Genomic DNA, 13,686 nt, shown 5'->3' on the forward strand with positions numbered 1-13,686 from the left:
CAATGGAAGGGATGCTATCAACAATGACATGCACTGCATACCTGGGTGTGAATGCGATGAAGGTTAGGGCAATTAAGTGGTCATCTCATCTCAATCTCCACCTATATACTTCTTTGTTTACTTGAAAATTACGTTATTATCGGCTAACTAATTCGCGTGTCGTTCTTTTTCTCTTTATTCTCTTTAACTTTTTGATGTATTTTCTTTTGTTACGGATGTCGATCAGGAATATAATCCCCGTCATGCTGATGGTAGCGGTGATGATGATGATGATAATGATGATTTTAATTTAGCTTAAAAATATTAGTACCTGCAAACTAACACTTTATATTATGAGCATTAGGGTTGAAGATGAATCTAACGGATTGCCAATGCAATCGAATGCTGCAAATTCTCTTGTAAACTTTGAAAACAAACTCGGTATGAGTAAGAATTGAACCTCGAGTGGGTGTCCATGCTATGCCACGAAAGGGTAATAAAATGGCCCGCCCTTCCGCACTTAGCCTGTGCCCGTCTGAGAAAGAAGCAGCAGGCTAAGCTTGATCCTGTCCAAAAGTTGGCGGTGTGTCAGGTCCGCTCTCATTCAGGCATAACCACAAACACCTGTATGGCTGTATATGTGTAATTTCCTATCCCTGCAAATAACTTCACTCTCGATCACAAGCATGGTCTTCTTGCCTTCTTGTCTCATCAAGAGAGGCTTAAACCCCTCCATCAAAGACCTCAACCAATTCCTGTCGTCCCTCCTAAGAGCCCAAAAGCTCGAATTGGTTCTCTTCATCTTCTCTCAAATCACTTCAAACTCCATCGTGATCGACTCCAGAACCCGTTCCTTGATCTCCCACGCAATCCTCAAAACCCACCGGTTAGAAGAAGCCGAGCGGTTCATCTCCGACGCCAGAAGATTTGGTTTTCTTCCCCAGAACCGCCTGTGGAACTCTCTAATTCACAAAGTTTGCGTCTTGGAAGGAGACCCTGATAGAGCGCTCAAGTTGTTGCAAGAATTCACGAGGAACCGTGGTGTAGTTCCGTCCGCCAATACTTTTCGCACGTTGGTTTCGACCTTTAGGTCTCGGGGTAAGATGGACAGTGCACTGGAGGTATTCGAGATAATGATTGATACAAAAAATGGACACCAAGTTGATAATTTTGTCTGCAGTTCGATAGTTTCTGGGTTTTCGAAGATTGGGAGGCCGGATCTCAGTTTGCGCTTTTATGAGAGAGTAAAGAAGCTTAGTAGGTTTTCACCAAATTTGGTAACGAATACAGCTGTAGTTGATGCGTTTGGTAGAGAAGGTAGAATTGAGGAGGCCTGTGATTTGGTTCGGAAGATGGAGGAGAAAGGAATAGTTTTGGATGCTGTTCTCTACAGCAGCTGGATTTCTGGGTATTTGAGAGAGGGACTTCTGATGGAGGGTCTCAGGAAACATCAGTTAATGGCAGATAGAGGCACAGTCCTGGATGTGGTTTGTTATACTAATATAATTGATGGGTTATGTAAAGAAGGGATTGTAGAAAAAGTAATTGGGTTTCTGGATGAGATGGAGAAGCGAAACATTAGACCTAATTTAATTACTTATACAGCAATAATTGGTGGTTTCTGCAAGAGAAACAAATTGGACGAGGCATTTTGTGTGTTTAAGAAAATGGAAGAATCAGGAATGGTGGTAGATGAATATGTTTATTCAATTTTGATTGACTGTTTGTGCAAAAAGGGAGATTTGGACAGGGCTTTCTCTTTGCTCGAGGAAATGGAGAACAAAGGGATTAAAGGGGGAACTGTGATATACAATGCAGTGATAAATGGTTTGTGTAAAGCAGGAAAACACGAAAGGGAGATGAAATCTCTGAAAGCCTTGTTGCTGATAATTTCACGTATAATACATTGTTACATGGTTATATGAAGGAAAAGGATGTGCAAGGCATGATGGCCGTAAAGCAGAGATTTGAGAATGATGCCATCTCCATGGACGTTGTCACGTGTAATGTGCTTATCAAGGCTTTGCTAATGGTGGGCATGGTGGATAATGCATGTGGCCTGTTTAATAAAATGCCTGAGATGGGTTTAGTAGCTAATTCTATCACATACTACACAATGATAGATGGACATTTTAAACTAGGAAGAATGGACAAGGCATTGGAGTTGTTTAATGAGTATAGAATAGCTTCTTCATCCTCCAGTGATGTCTGTCATAATTGTGTTATCAAAACATTATGTAAAGAAGGAATGTTAGATAAGGCTGTTGAAGTGTTCCTGGATATTATTGATAAGAAAATATTTCCTGATTCGATTACTTACAGGAAATTGATTGCTTCTCACTTTAAAGAGCATGCTGGAGAGGGGGTCTTGCAGTTCATCCACAAGATGGAAATATCAGATCCTGAAGTACTCTCTTTGATATGCAATGAAGCTGTTGCTTTCTTAAGCACAAAGGATTGTTGTACAGCTGCATTGGATTTGTACATGTTATTCAGAGGGAGAGGCTTTACTGTTACAAGTAAAACTAGTAATGTACTCCTAAAATGTCTTCTCCGTAATACAAGTGAACAGGTTGCTCGACTTGTAGTGAGTGATTGCATTAAGTTTCATGGCATTTTTGAACCTAGAATGATTAATTTATTGTCTCGTTATCTTTGCAAGAAGAATGTTGAAAAGGCTCTCCAGTTTTCTAATGACATGGGCAATCAGAATATTTCTGTCACTGTTCTCAGAACAGCTGTTGATGCTCTCAGGAAAGACGGCAAATTTCATGATGCATATAACTTTCTGAAGGAATCAGAGGAAAAAGGCTTGGCTGTGGATTTAGCTGCTTACTCCATGGTGGTGGATGAGCTTTGCAAAGAGGGGCATGTCAAAAAAGCATTAGATCTTTGTGCAAGCATGAAAAGGAAGGGGATTTATCCAAACATTGTAATCCATAATTCAGTGCTTAATGGTTTGTGCCAGCAGGGGTGTCTGTTTGAGGCGTTTAGGTTATTCGATTCCTTAGAATGCAATAATGTGCTTCCAACAGTAATCACATATGCCACTCTTATAGGAGCTTTGTGTAGAGAGGGATTCCTGCAGGATGCTAATGAATTATTTAAGAGTATGCCCATTAGGGGCATCTCCCCTAATACACGTGTTTACAATTTGATGATCAGTGGATATTGCAACTTTGGATTAGTTGAAGATGCATTGAAGCTTCTTAATGACTTGGAGGACAATTGTCTTCTGCCGGATGCTTTTACAGTAAGTGCTATTATTAGCGGTTATTGTTTGAGGGGTGACATTGAAGGTGCCTCAAGTTTCTTTGATGACTACAGGAGGAGAGAAATTGTCCCAGACTTCCTTGGCTTCATGAACCTCATAAAAGGATTCTATGCAAAAGGAAGGATGGAAGAAGCTAGGGGTATCCTAAGGGAGATGTTTCAATGTAAAGAAATAGTGAATTTAATAAATAGAGCTGGAGATGAAATTCATGCTGAGTCACTAGATAGTCTTCTATTACTTGCATGTGAGCAAGGCAGAATTCGTGAAATCATAGTTATCCTAAGTGAAATCAGATCCATGTCTATCTCTTCATTGCATTATTCCAGTGATAATAGAGTTATACGACTCAAGAACTTGCAGAAGATCGGAGTTTTAGATATTGATACTGCAAGGAAAGGTCCTGGACAAGGAGGTTCACATCCGGTGGCATTTGAAGCTACAAGAAATTTCTATGACAGGTCAAATCTTAATACAGCACAGAGAGATGTAAGTTATGTAAATGGTTGTCCACCCATGGTGGATAATCACAGTGTCATTGAGGGCAATGAGAATCTGATAGGGAAATCACTGTATGATGACTTTGATATATATTATCCAGTCATTGCATCACTCTGTTCAAAAGGGGAACTGCAGAAAGCCAATAGTGTAGTCAAAACAATGCTTCTAAATTCAGGATAAGATGTTAATTTGGGCTTCCGGAGCTTCTTGGAATTTGTTCTTTGGTTCTGTACAAACTCTAGCTAATTGATCCAGAGGTATGCTATTATTTTCCACTCTTATGAGTTTTTAATTCACTCGTTTGCTATAATAAGATATACCTCCTCCAGATAGTTTGAATTTTATCTAGAGGTATCCTTTATTCTCTTTCTTCGCTTCTATAATTTGATGCACACAAATGAAGTCCAAGGGATCTTGGAAGTACACTTGAGGGTACTTGTATAGATTCAACATAAATATGTCATCTTTGTTCAGAGTTGGAGCATCTAACTGAAGGTCTTCTTCAGATTATTGATACACACACTAGCCATTAGGTAAGCCCTGTTTTACGTAGGATAGCTGCCTATTATGTGACAAAATAAACTCCACATACATTTTCATTCTTAATGTTCTCATTCTACAAAGTAGACATATTGGTCAGTCTTTTTCTCCTTCTTTGGCATAGGGATTTTTGTCAATATAGCAATATACAAACATAAAATCAAATAAGTTATTTGAGAGAGTCACTTTTTGCCCTTATTTATTTATTTATTTTGAATGCTTTCTTTTAAAATTGTAACAAAATGGAGCTGATGTACTTTGTATTCAATGTTGTATCTAGCTTATCTCAATACCTTTCATATGACCCTTTCACCTTTTGTATTTAGATATGTATCTATGGTATCTGCTCTGCAAAATGGGGATGGATGCATGGTTTGAGTCACAGAGACAGCCTCATTCGAAAATAGGGTAAAGACTGTGATCTTGCCCTCTTCAAACATCTATGCACTATGATGCCCTGTCTTAGACATATTTATGCATTTATCGTGAGGTTTTCAGTTCTTCAGTAATATCTTTTGAGGTGAATCATTCCCAATGGCTGATGGATGTAACTTTTTTTTAATAAAGACCACAATTCTGTTTTTTTTGGATTCATCCATCTTAAAGTTTCTGGAAATGCTATATTCCTGTTATGTAAAATTTATTCTATATATCATTACCTTGCAGGAATCTTTGATCACCATGGATGGATCTCTGCTGCCGGTAACTATAGGGTAGCAACGACTCATGCACGTCCAGATCTTCACATAGTGCAGTTACTGCGATTGTATGGCATAGACCAGGAAATGAAGTCATGGCTGTTCCTGATTTAATCATGCAGGTGACTGTCTATGTCCTTTAAACTTGTGCTCAAGTGTTTGTTCTTTGTGTAGAGTTCTTAGTAAAATGTATTGCTTGCCTAGGTGCTTGCTGGAAGAAATAATCCTGAGCAGGCAGCAAGCATTTAGTTTCCTCGCTGATGATCTTGCCCCATGTTTGGGATTGTTTGTGGTGAGGCATCTGCAGAGGATGAGATGCTGAAGGATATGGTGCATTAAAAGTTACAGCTGAGTCTGCTGATAAGTATCTTCACTGCACAAATAAGCTCTTCTCATAGGCAGAATTGTATCAATCTTTTATTAGCATGTAACTAATCATTCCAGTCTATAGAAGCAGAGAGGCATACTAACAGCTCTGATGGGCAACTAAGAATTATCTTTAATCAATTTTTATTTCTACTTATTTTTGTAACAGTAAGTGTTAATGAACTGCAGTATCAACAGTTCTCTGATTGTGAAACGGATTAGAAAGAGTGCTCCAAATGCCCTGCTATCAAAAATGTATAAACTCTGATAATTTGCACAAATAATGGGAAGAAAAGCTTACAATTTACCAGTTAATTTGGTACGTTACCAAAATTAACATAGCTTGAAAATTGATGCAGGTCAAGCTACACTTGAACAGTTACTATTGTTGCAGCTGGAGGTGGTTTGTATGAATTTCAACTTGCCAATGTTTCGTAAAAGAAATGTGATACAATCCTAAGAGATGATCGTGTTCATTATTACAGCGCTGATCAATGAAACAAAGAAGAAAAAAAGAACAATTGAAGAATCAAAAGAACTGATCTATAAAAAATGACAAAGAAGTCATAAAAAATGCAGCTAAGAACACCAAGGGACGCGGGGTGATATCACTTTTTGGGATGCCTGACAAGCTTCAATCTGCACAACCTAAGCTATGAAGGGGCAACCCAATTATCACAGCCTTCCTCCTGTTTTCTAATCCAGAGTAGACTCCAAAATGCATTTCTGTACCATAGTTGCTCTTCAAACCAGAGTTGGGAAAAGAACTTGGTCAGCTGTACAACTAGCTGCAGGTCACCTCATATTTTGAAGTACATTTTGGTTAGAAGAAAGTGAGAATTTCAGAAAGTGAGCAATTTTCATATATCGGAGTATCTTGATTCAGTTCTCGTATTCCTTGGAGGGCCAAGGCATTCTTGAGGATTGGCATAAAAATAATCCTCTTCCTTAGGCCGTCCAGGAAGAACTTTCCTTCTTATAGGCTGGCCCATGCGATTCTTGTGTACCTCTTTAACAGCAGTTGAGAACTCATCCCACGATAGTTTACCATCGTGGAGAAGATCCAGAACCTTCACCAATTCTCTCCTATCCAACAGGATGGTCTTATGAAAGCCTGTGTACCTACATAGGCCAAGAGAAAGGCCTATCAGCATATTATAAAACCATGAAACCCCATGCAGGATTAATTTTGTCCAACCAGAATATTCAAAAAAAAAATTTCATAAACCAAGAGAAAATTTTATATTCTTTATGATATTTGGGTAAATTGGAAACAGTCTAGTAGATAGTTCTCCCTATTTGCTTGATTCATAATGTCTGGCTCTATCAAACTACAGGATCAAATACACATTCTTTGGTTATGTAAGTATGATTTTTTTTGAAGAAGCTATTCATTAATTTTGACAGGATGATGGGGCTCCTGAAAGCATGCTTTTGTGTGTGCTGCGATTATTTGATTAGTAGTGATTAATGCTAACCAATAAATGAAGCAACATCCCGAATTTGGAGGCAAACCTGCGGTGTCCTTCAACAAGTTTTGCCATATTCCCATCATAACTGGGAATAAAAACATCACTTGAAACAGAAACCAGATAATCCAATGCTGCCATCTGAGTTGAATGGTTCTGGAATGGCCTCAATTCATCAGGAGATAGAAGCATCTCCTTTCTTACCTATATTTAGAAGGAAAAAAATAAGTATCAGGGGAACATCTTATATGAAGATTCAGGAGAAAAGATATACTGCTTACTATTTTAGGATATGCTGCCCTCAGCATTGCCAGCCTTCTTTCACCACCATATATTTCACCAGAGGCAATGTATATTAGAGTGTCCCTTCTGAATCCTAGTGCTTTGAGCACCAACGTAATTTCCTCAGGTGTAAGCGGACATAGTCCTTCCAACCTTCTCATTTCAGAATCAATTTCCTTCTCTTTCCACCATGGAAATGCATATCTGAAGGTTCAAAAAATGACCAGAGATTACTAAGTAATAGGCCAAAACAAATCACTAAAGAATAAAAATAAACAGCAAACCTCATTCTTGTGAGTTCCTCAATTTCGCCTTCAGAACATCCATGTGTACAACCAGAAAAAGATAGCATATCCATCTCATATCGCAAGTGGAGGACAACAAAGAATCCACTTCTTTGAAGGATTGATATAAGCTTGTTGCCTAGGGCCTCGATCTGTGGAGTAAATCTTATTGCCTCATAGTTAATACGACAACGAAGCTTTTGAAGCTTAACGGGGAGACCATTGTTTGCAAGACGGGCATCTGTTTTATTGAAGTGGAGTACTTTGTGCTTCCTTACAAGAGGTAAGATCTGAAACAAATCAGTATCCAAAATCACATCCTTTTTTAGACAAAACAAAAAGAACTACCCTTAATTTGAGACAAACTATTGTACCTGTTTTAAGTAATATTTTTCACTAGACCAACTGACTGGAGGCATTGAGAATGGAATTTTCTTACTGAATTTCTGAGGAAGCTTTTTGACAATTTTCACTTCATCTCTCAATGAATTTATGAAGTAATTTACATTAAAGATATCCCCAAAATCACTGCAGAATTTACCAACTGCATCAAGACAGCAGCAAATAAAATAGTAATACAACATAGAGCAAGCAAGCAGAGAAGTCCAAACCTTGGATCAGCCCAGAAAGATGTTTTATCAAGTTCAGGAATTACTAAGGTCAAATTAAGATAGCGTGCAACAGTAACCATATCACAAATCTGCAAGGATCCATCATTGTGATATGAACTAGAAATTAGCAAAACCAACATATAGTCCAGCATTAGCATATTACTTAGTCACCATGTCTTGTAGCAAAAGGTGACCTCAGAAAGAATCGACTGGAACTATATTATGATAAAATTTACATACCGCTGCTCGCATTTGATTCAGGCCCCCATTGCATGACACCTGAAGATAACCATTGCTTCTGTAAACTCCTGTACAAGAGTAAAAAAAATCACTATATCAATATGCAAGGTCAACTGCTAAATGCTCTATGAACAACATCCAACAGGAATGGTTATAGAGCAAGAAAAATTGCTACCATGGCTAAAAAAATGCCTGAGAGAGGAAAAAATGAGAAAACAATGAACATCGAGATAAACCAAATAACAAGAATAGAATAGTGAGAAGACTATTTACTTTGTCATACTTAATGCCAATATTATGGTAATTCTGGATTTCATAATTCTTACGCAACTATCCCCTTTGAATTAGAACTCAAGCAGATGACATCATGTAACAGATCTTAAAGTAAAGATAGAAGAAGAAAATGAATAAGAGAAGATTTACCGGGATTATTTGCCATCTACTGCACCCGGCACGCATGCAACCATGAGAGAGAGAGAGAGAGAGAGAGAGAGAGAGAGAGAGAGAGAGAGAGAGAATTGGTTTATGTGGCATGGTCATCCATAATATTGGTTTCCTCTAAGTACCATTAAAGAGTCCCGCATATGGAAGATGTTGACAAATGCCGACAAAGAACCACTTAGTGCCCTTCTTATACTGTTAGACCCCTCCTATAGATGCCAACAAATGCACACCCTGGTTGATCCGGCTTTGGTTGTGGAAACCAAGTTCCCAAATTCAAGTCCTCTCAAAAATGTAAGCTGGAATTTATAATGGAATTGCAAAAGGCGCTGGATGTGGGAACTCCAGTGATGTTGCTACTGCTGGTCCTGCTGGCTGCAGTTGATGTGGCTGACCTGTTGGGCCCTGTAAACTGTAATTGGAGGAGGTAGGCCCCATGTCGTCCAACTCACCTAGTCTATTGGCTCATCTAATAATCCTTTTGAAGAGAAAAAGACATCCATAGATAACATACAAACTAACAACAAAGTTCTAATTACAGGCTCAATAACAAAAATGTGGTAGTCAAGGAAGATCCTATTATCCAAAGTAGACAAACAGCCAAATCTAATACCATTGGTTTTTCTTTCCACAACCTGCTTTAGCTGCTAATAGTTTGTTTTCTAAGAATCCGCCTTCGTTAGCTCAGTGACGACTTTGATATGTGCCTATATATGGTCAATTTAAAATAATCCTATTGTAACAGATAGCTAATAGTTTATTTGCAGAAGAAATAAAGGTTCCAATGGTTGAAAGAACCAATTATGGGATTGAGCATTTGAACGGCCCTTCAGGTGTTTGAACGTAAATTCCCGAGAGCAAAACATTAAATAGGCATTTGAACGCATTTTCGAACTCCCGACGACGAGGAACTCTAGTCTAGGTGTTTTATTTTATTATTTTTGTATGTTGGGCAATAGGACTAGAGAATGTTCTATCCTATTGCTAAGTCTAATCGAGTAGGGAGCTACCTATAAATAGACGCCGTATGACCTGGATAATCATCTTGGATTATTGAAGTTAATTTGCAAGATCATCTCCTTCCTCCTTATCTGACTACCTCTAATCTTTAGAACCATAACTACCATTTAGAATATTCATTGTTGTCTTCCTCTTCGTCTAATCGAACCCCTTGACCCTAAGGAACGGCTATGCTTCTTCTCTATCCCTTTCCTACTGACTACCTCGATTTTCCCAATGTCATCTCCACAACCTTAGGCTGATCACCACAACCCTAGGCTAATCATCACCACGCCTCTTTGGTCTCCCCTTTCTTCGATCCATCCCGATAGATTTGGTCTCCATCCCAAATGCATCTCAATCCCAAAAGTAATCTACCATCTAATCGTTTGAACTAGTTCAATCTTAATTTTGGAGATCTGCAGTAACCCTAATTTTTTGTTCGTGAGTCAAAATCTAATTGCATCTTCGGATTTAGACTCGCAGTGATCAGGGGGTTAGGAAGGTGATCGTTACACCTATGTTTAAAGATTATCTAACAGACCAACTATATGTTTTTTGGAAAATATTCTCAAGAAATGAGGTGTGACATAATATTTTTGCTCAAATATGCTAAATCTAGATAATAAACTAATTAGATGTCTTAGCAATCAAATCATTAACAAATAATCCAATAAATGCTTTATTGTATAATCCTGCTCCCCTAGCACCTCTAAGCAAAAGCATCATTTGGGAAGGTGTTTAAGATGTAAAGCAGAATCCTAGCTAATGTGTTTTCTACGGTCACAAAATTCACAATACAATCTATACACATGGCAAGAAAAGTATGTGAAATAATGACAAAGATGCTATTCAGGTAGATACAACACTTAGCTAGATTATTAAGAGAAGATCGTCAAGTTAGCAAGTTTTAGAGAGACTCCAAATATGTTTAAACAAGAAAAATACTGTTACAAGAAAGAAAAGAATAGATTGTTTTCTACCTTTTGGAGTTTAGCAGATTAGTTATGAGTTCAATAGATCCTGTTACCAAAAAGACAGGTTCTCACCTCCTTGAAGCATTCCAATCATCAAAATGGCAAATTGTAAGGGAGAAAAGTCAAAAATAGCAAAAGATGGGAGAAAGATGTTTCTAGATGATGATGATGATGGTGATAATAATAATAATAATCATCATCATTATTATTATTACTAATACTAGTAGTAGTAGTATTATAATAACAATAATAATAATAAATAACAAGAGAGATGTAGAAGCTAAAGAAAGAAGGCATTGGAGGATCATTGAATAGACACAATGGAAAGAGAGAAGATTTAATATTGATTTTATTCAGATAACACTAAGTGAAACAGTATTTCTTGTATTCCAGCCATGTCCTGAATATAGAGCTATAAACTTTGGTCAGCAACTATTTGAAACCATAAGATCTTGCAACAAAATCTTTTTAACTATAAAAGCATAGCTCTAGAATTTTCTTCACTGGTAAAAGGAACTAAAGTTTTGACGAACTTATCATAAGGCAATACGAGAAACCAAAACAAAAAATCATAAGGTTCTCAGTTTCAATCTTCCTAAATCTTGCTGTAGATTGACTTTGTACGAAACTTATAAGGGGAACACTTTCAGAACCTCAATCAAACTTGTAGCACTGAATATGAGATATTCCTACTACAATTGGCAACACTAAATTTATTGGATTCACCTTTTTGAATAAGTAGCCTATTCAACCCAACAATTTACAGCACTCTAGAGGTATATCACTGTCTTAAGTCTTCACTCCTTGCTCAGGGCTTAGAGAGCCAAAAATAGGAGAATTTACAATCATAGCCCTCTAATAAGTAATAACTAATAACTATCTTAATGTTCTATTCTTCTTCTTTTTCTTCATCTTAACTATTCAGATGAAGCTGAGGATATAAATGATGTGATAAAATAACTTGTATTTTACTGGAGAAAATATTCAACAAAATAAATACATTGCGAGTTGTTTCACACTTCCATTACTAGAGAATCTACAAAAGAAAGCAGATCCGAATGAAATGGACCCAATAGAATCTTCTCCCACACATCATATTCATATAGGCTTTTGCATTATGCTGACTAAAAGCAGAAAACTGTAAACAGGATAATCAGGAAATGCATGCATCAAAACAACAAACTTCATTTTTCTACTTGATGCACCATATAATGATATAATAAAATATGCAATGACATACAAGAATAATGTCAAGGTGGTGGGCATCAACGTTTCCTAGTAGCCCTCAACTCATATTTTGACCTATATAAAGATTTTATATATACATATATATACATATGGTTCCTTATCTAATCCCTATATAGATAACAAAAGAATCAATTAAAACTAAGCTTATTTGAATATTGAACAGATGATAGGATAGAAGTCATATCATTTCCACCTTTAGCTTGTTTATATGCTGACAAGTCATGCCATAATGTCATCATTGTCATACTCTACCATCAATTTTTAGTTCTTCTGGATAGAAAGAGGCTTAATGTGAAAAATCTCTTAACTATTGGTCTCTCCTTATTCAACAAAGCTTTATCAATCATATGGTCAAAGTGATTGGCGATAACAGCTCTAAATGATAGTTTTCTTAGTAGTATCATGGAAATCCATTAATCTTCTGATCCATCAACAGCCATGTGCCTCCACATTGATAGTCAAGAGACTCACATAGTCAACAACCAAGCATTGCATGGAAGCCTCTTCGCTGCAGTCAATCCATGAAATTTGGAAGCCTTTTAGCATTAATATTAACATTGTCGGCATTTTCTTTGGCATAGAAAGTAGCAGCTTCTTCTGGGTTATACAATAGTTCAACTATTATACCATCTAAGACTTCTTAGCATCAAATTCTAGGGCATCACTAGAGCTGATTTTACATGCCACACATCCAAAGGCAAGTAGATGTTGAGATAAAATTATGATGACAGTAAGGCAACAATCATACAGCTGTGTATATAGAAACTGAAAGAGGCACGCATTAACATGATATATGTAGCACCAAAGAAATGCATCCTTTCTTAAGCCAAGAAATTCGAAACCCTAAATCACAAATCTCATAAAATATTCCTAATCCTAGCAACGGAGAAGCTAAAGCAGACCACAAACAGAACGACATTCGACAAAAAGATCGAAGCTTTCCTCTTCCCAGCTCAACAAAATCTGGAAAGAGCGAACCTACTCCACTTGTACCGCGCGATCACCCAACTTAGTCAAATCAAGAACATCGTGCGAGAAGAAAGACCCAATCTTGATACATGAACCTAACGGTCACCGACATCCCTTCCCCCATCCCGCACGCATCGATCCACCGCAACAAATATCAGTAATTAGACCACAAGCCCAACCACATTCCACTAAAAATCCAACATTATTACCACGCAAGATCCAACCCATCACAAAAAATCAAGGGGAGAGAGAGAGAGGAACCGACTCCTTGGGAGCAGCACGGGCGGCGTCGAGTGGGCCCGCCGAAGAGCGCCGTCCTCGCCGAGGACGGAGAGGTTGCTTGCGTCGGCGGTGGCGTTGTTTACGATGCGTCCGCGGCGGTCGAAGCAGGAGGCTGCGGGCCACGAGTTGGGGAGCCGCGTCTGCCAGACGCCGGCAATCGACGTCAGCTGCATCACCACCGTCCAGATCAGCGCGCTAGTCCCCACCCGCAAGATCCAGCGGCGCAGGCGGCGCCGCGGCAAGAGCTTCCGAGCCCTCGCCTCGTCCGCCATCGCCTCTCGGCGGCGGTCGCGTAGTTCCAAAGAGAACCCGGAAATAATTCGAGATCAACAAGAGGGGGAAACGGTAAAAGAGACCTCCCTCCCTCTCTCCAATTGCAAAAGAATAGACTATAAAGAGATGTTAGCGATGTCAGAAAGCGGAGTACGAACTACGAAGGGGACAATCCGCCCGCCGATAGACTGAGTAGCCTCGAAGGAGTTAGGAGGCCTTTTTTTTTAAAAAAATATTTTATTTCTCCTTTATTAAT

At 38.3% G+C, this 13,686-nt stretch overlaps 2 protein-coding genes across 2 annotated transcripts; one reads left to right on the forward strand and one right to left on the reverse strand.

The window, feature by feature from the left end:
* Nucleotides 1–356: 356 nt before the first annotated feature.
* LOC140777196 (pentatricopeptide repeat-containing protein At5g57250, mitochondrial) lies at nucleotides 357–5,461 on the forward strand. The gene is given in 5 exon segments (XM_073121144.1): nucleotides 357–1,821; nucleotides 1,824–4,008; nucleotides 4,618–4,699; nucleotides 4,958–5,111; nucleotides 5,194–5,461. Coding segments are annotated over 2 exon segments (3,312 nt in total). The 5' UTR covers nucleotides 357–617; the 3' UTR covers nucleotides 3,932–4,008; nucleotides 4,618–4,699; nucleotides 4,958–5,111; nucleotides 5,194–5,461.
* A 744-nt stretch (nucleotides 5,462–6,205) lies between these two features.
* LOC140777197 (rhamnogalacturonan I rhamnosyltransferase 1-like) lies at nucleotides 6,206–13,626 on the reverse strand. Its single transcript, XM_073121145.1, has 8 exons — nucleotides 13,141–13,626; nucleotides 8,242–8,309; nucleotides 8,002–8,090; nucleotides 7,765–7,918; nucleotides 7,391–7,680; nucleotides 7,106–7,310; nucleotides 6,871–7,028; nucleotides 6,206–6,477 (listed from the first exon to the last, which is right to left on the reverse strand). The coding sequence occupies exons 1-8, from the start codon at nucleotides 13,427–13,429 to the stop codon at nucleotides 6,216–6,218; spliced, it is 1,515 nt and encodes a 504-aa protein (XP_072977246.1). The 5' UTR covers nucleotides 13,430–13,626; the 3' UTR covers nucleotides 6,206–6,215.
* Nucleotides 13,627–13,686: the final 60 nt, after the last annotated feature.

The sequence above is a fragment of the Typha angustifolia genome, chromosome 15 (genome assembly GCF_048772165.1).
Source record: "Typha angustifolia cultivar Huaian chromosome 15, ASM4877216v1, whole genome shotgun sequence".
Taxonomy (NCBI): Eukaryota; Viridiplantae; Streptophyta; class Magnoliopsida; order Poales; family Typhaceae; genus Typha; species Typha angustifolia.

Excerpts from the sequence above, each read along its gene's own strand:
- LOC140777197 (XM_073121145.1), bottom strand. The coding sequence starts at position 13,429 with ATGGCGGACGAGGCGAGGGCTCGGAAGCTCTTGCCGCGGCGCCGCCTG. Across the intron at positions 8,310-13,140 it reads GCCCGTGCTGCTCCCAAGGA|GAGTTTACAGAAGCAATGGT; the intron begins GTCGGTTCCTCT and ends ACTCTTGTACAG. Across the intron at positions 6,478-6,870 it reads CTTGTTGAAGGACACCGCAG|GTACACAGGCTTTCATAAGA; the intron begins GTTTGCCTCCAA and ends TGGCCTATGTAG.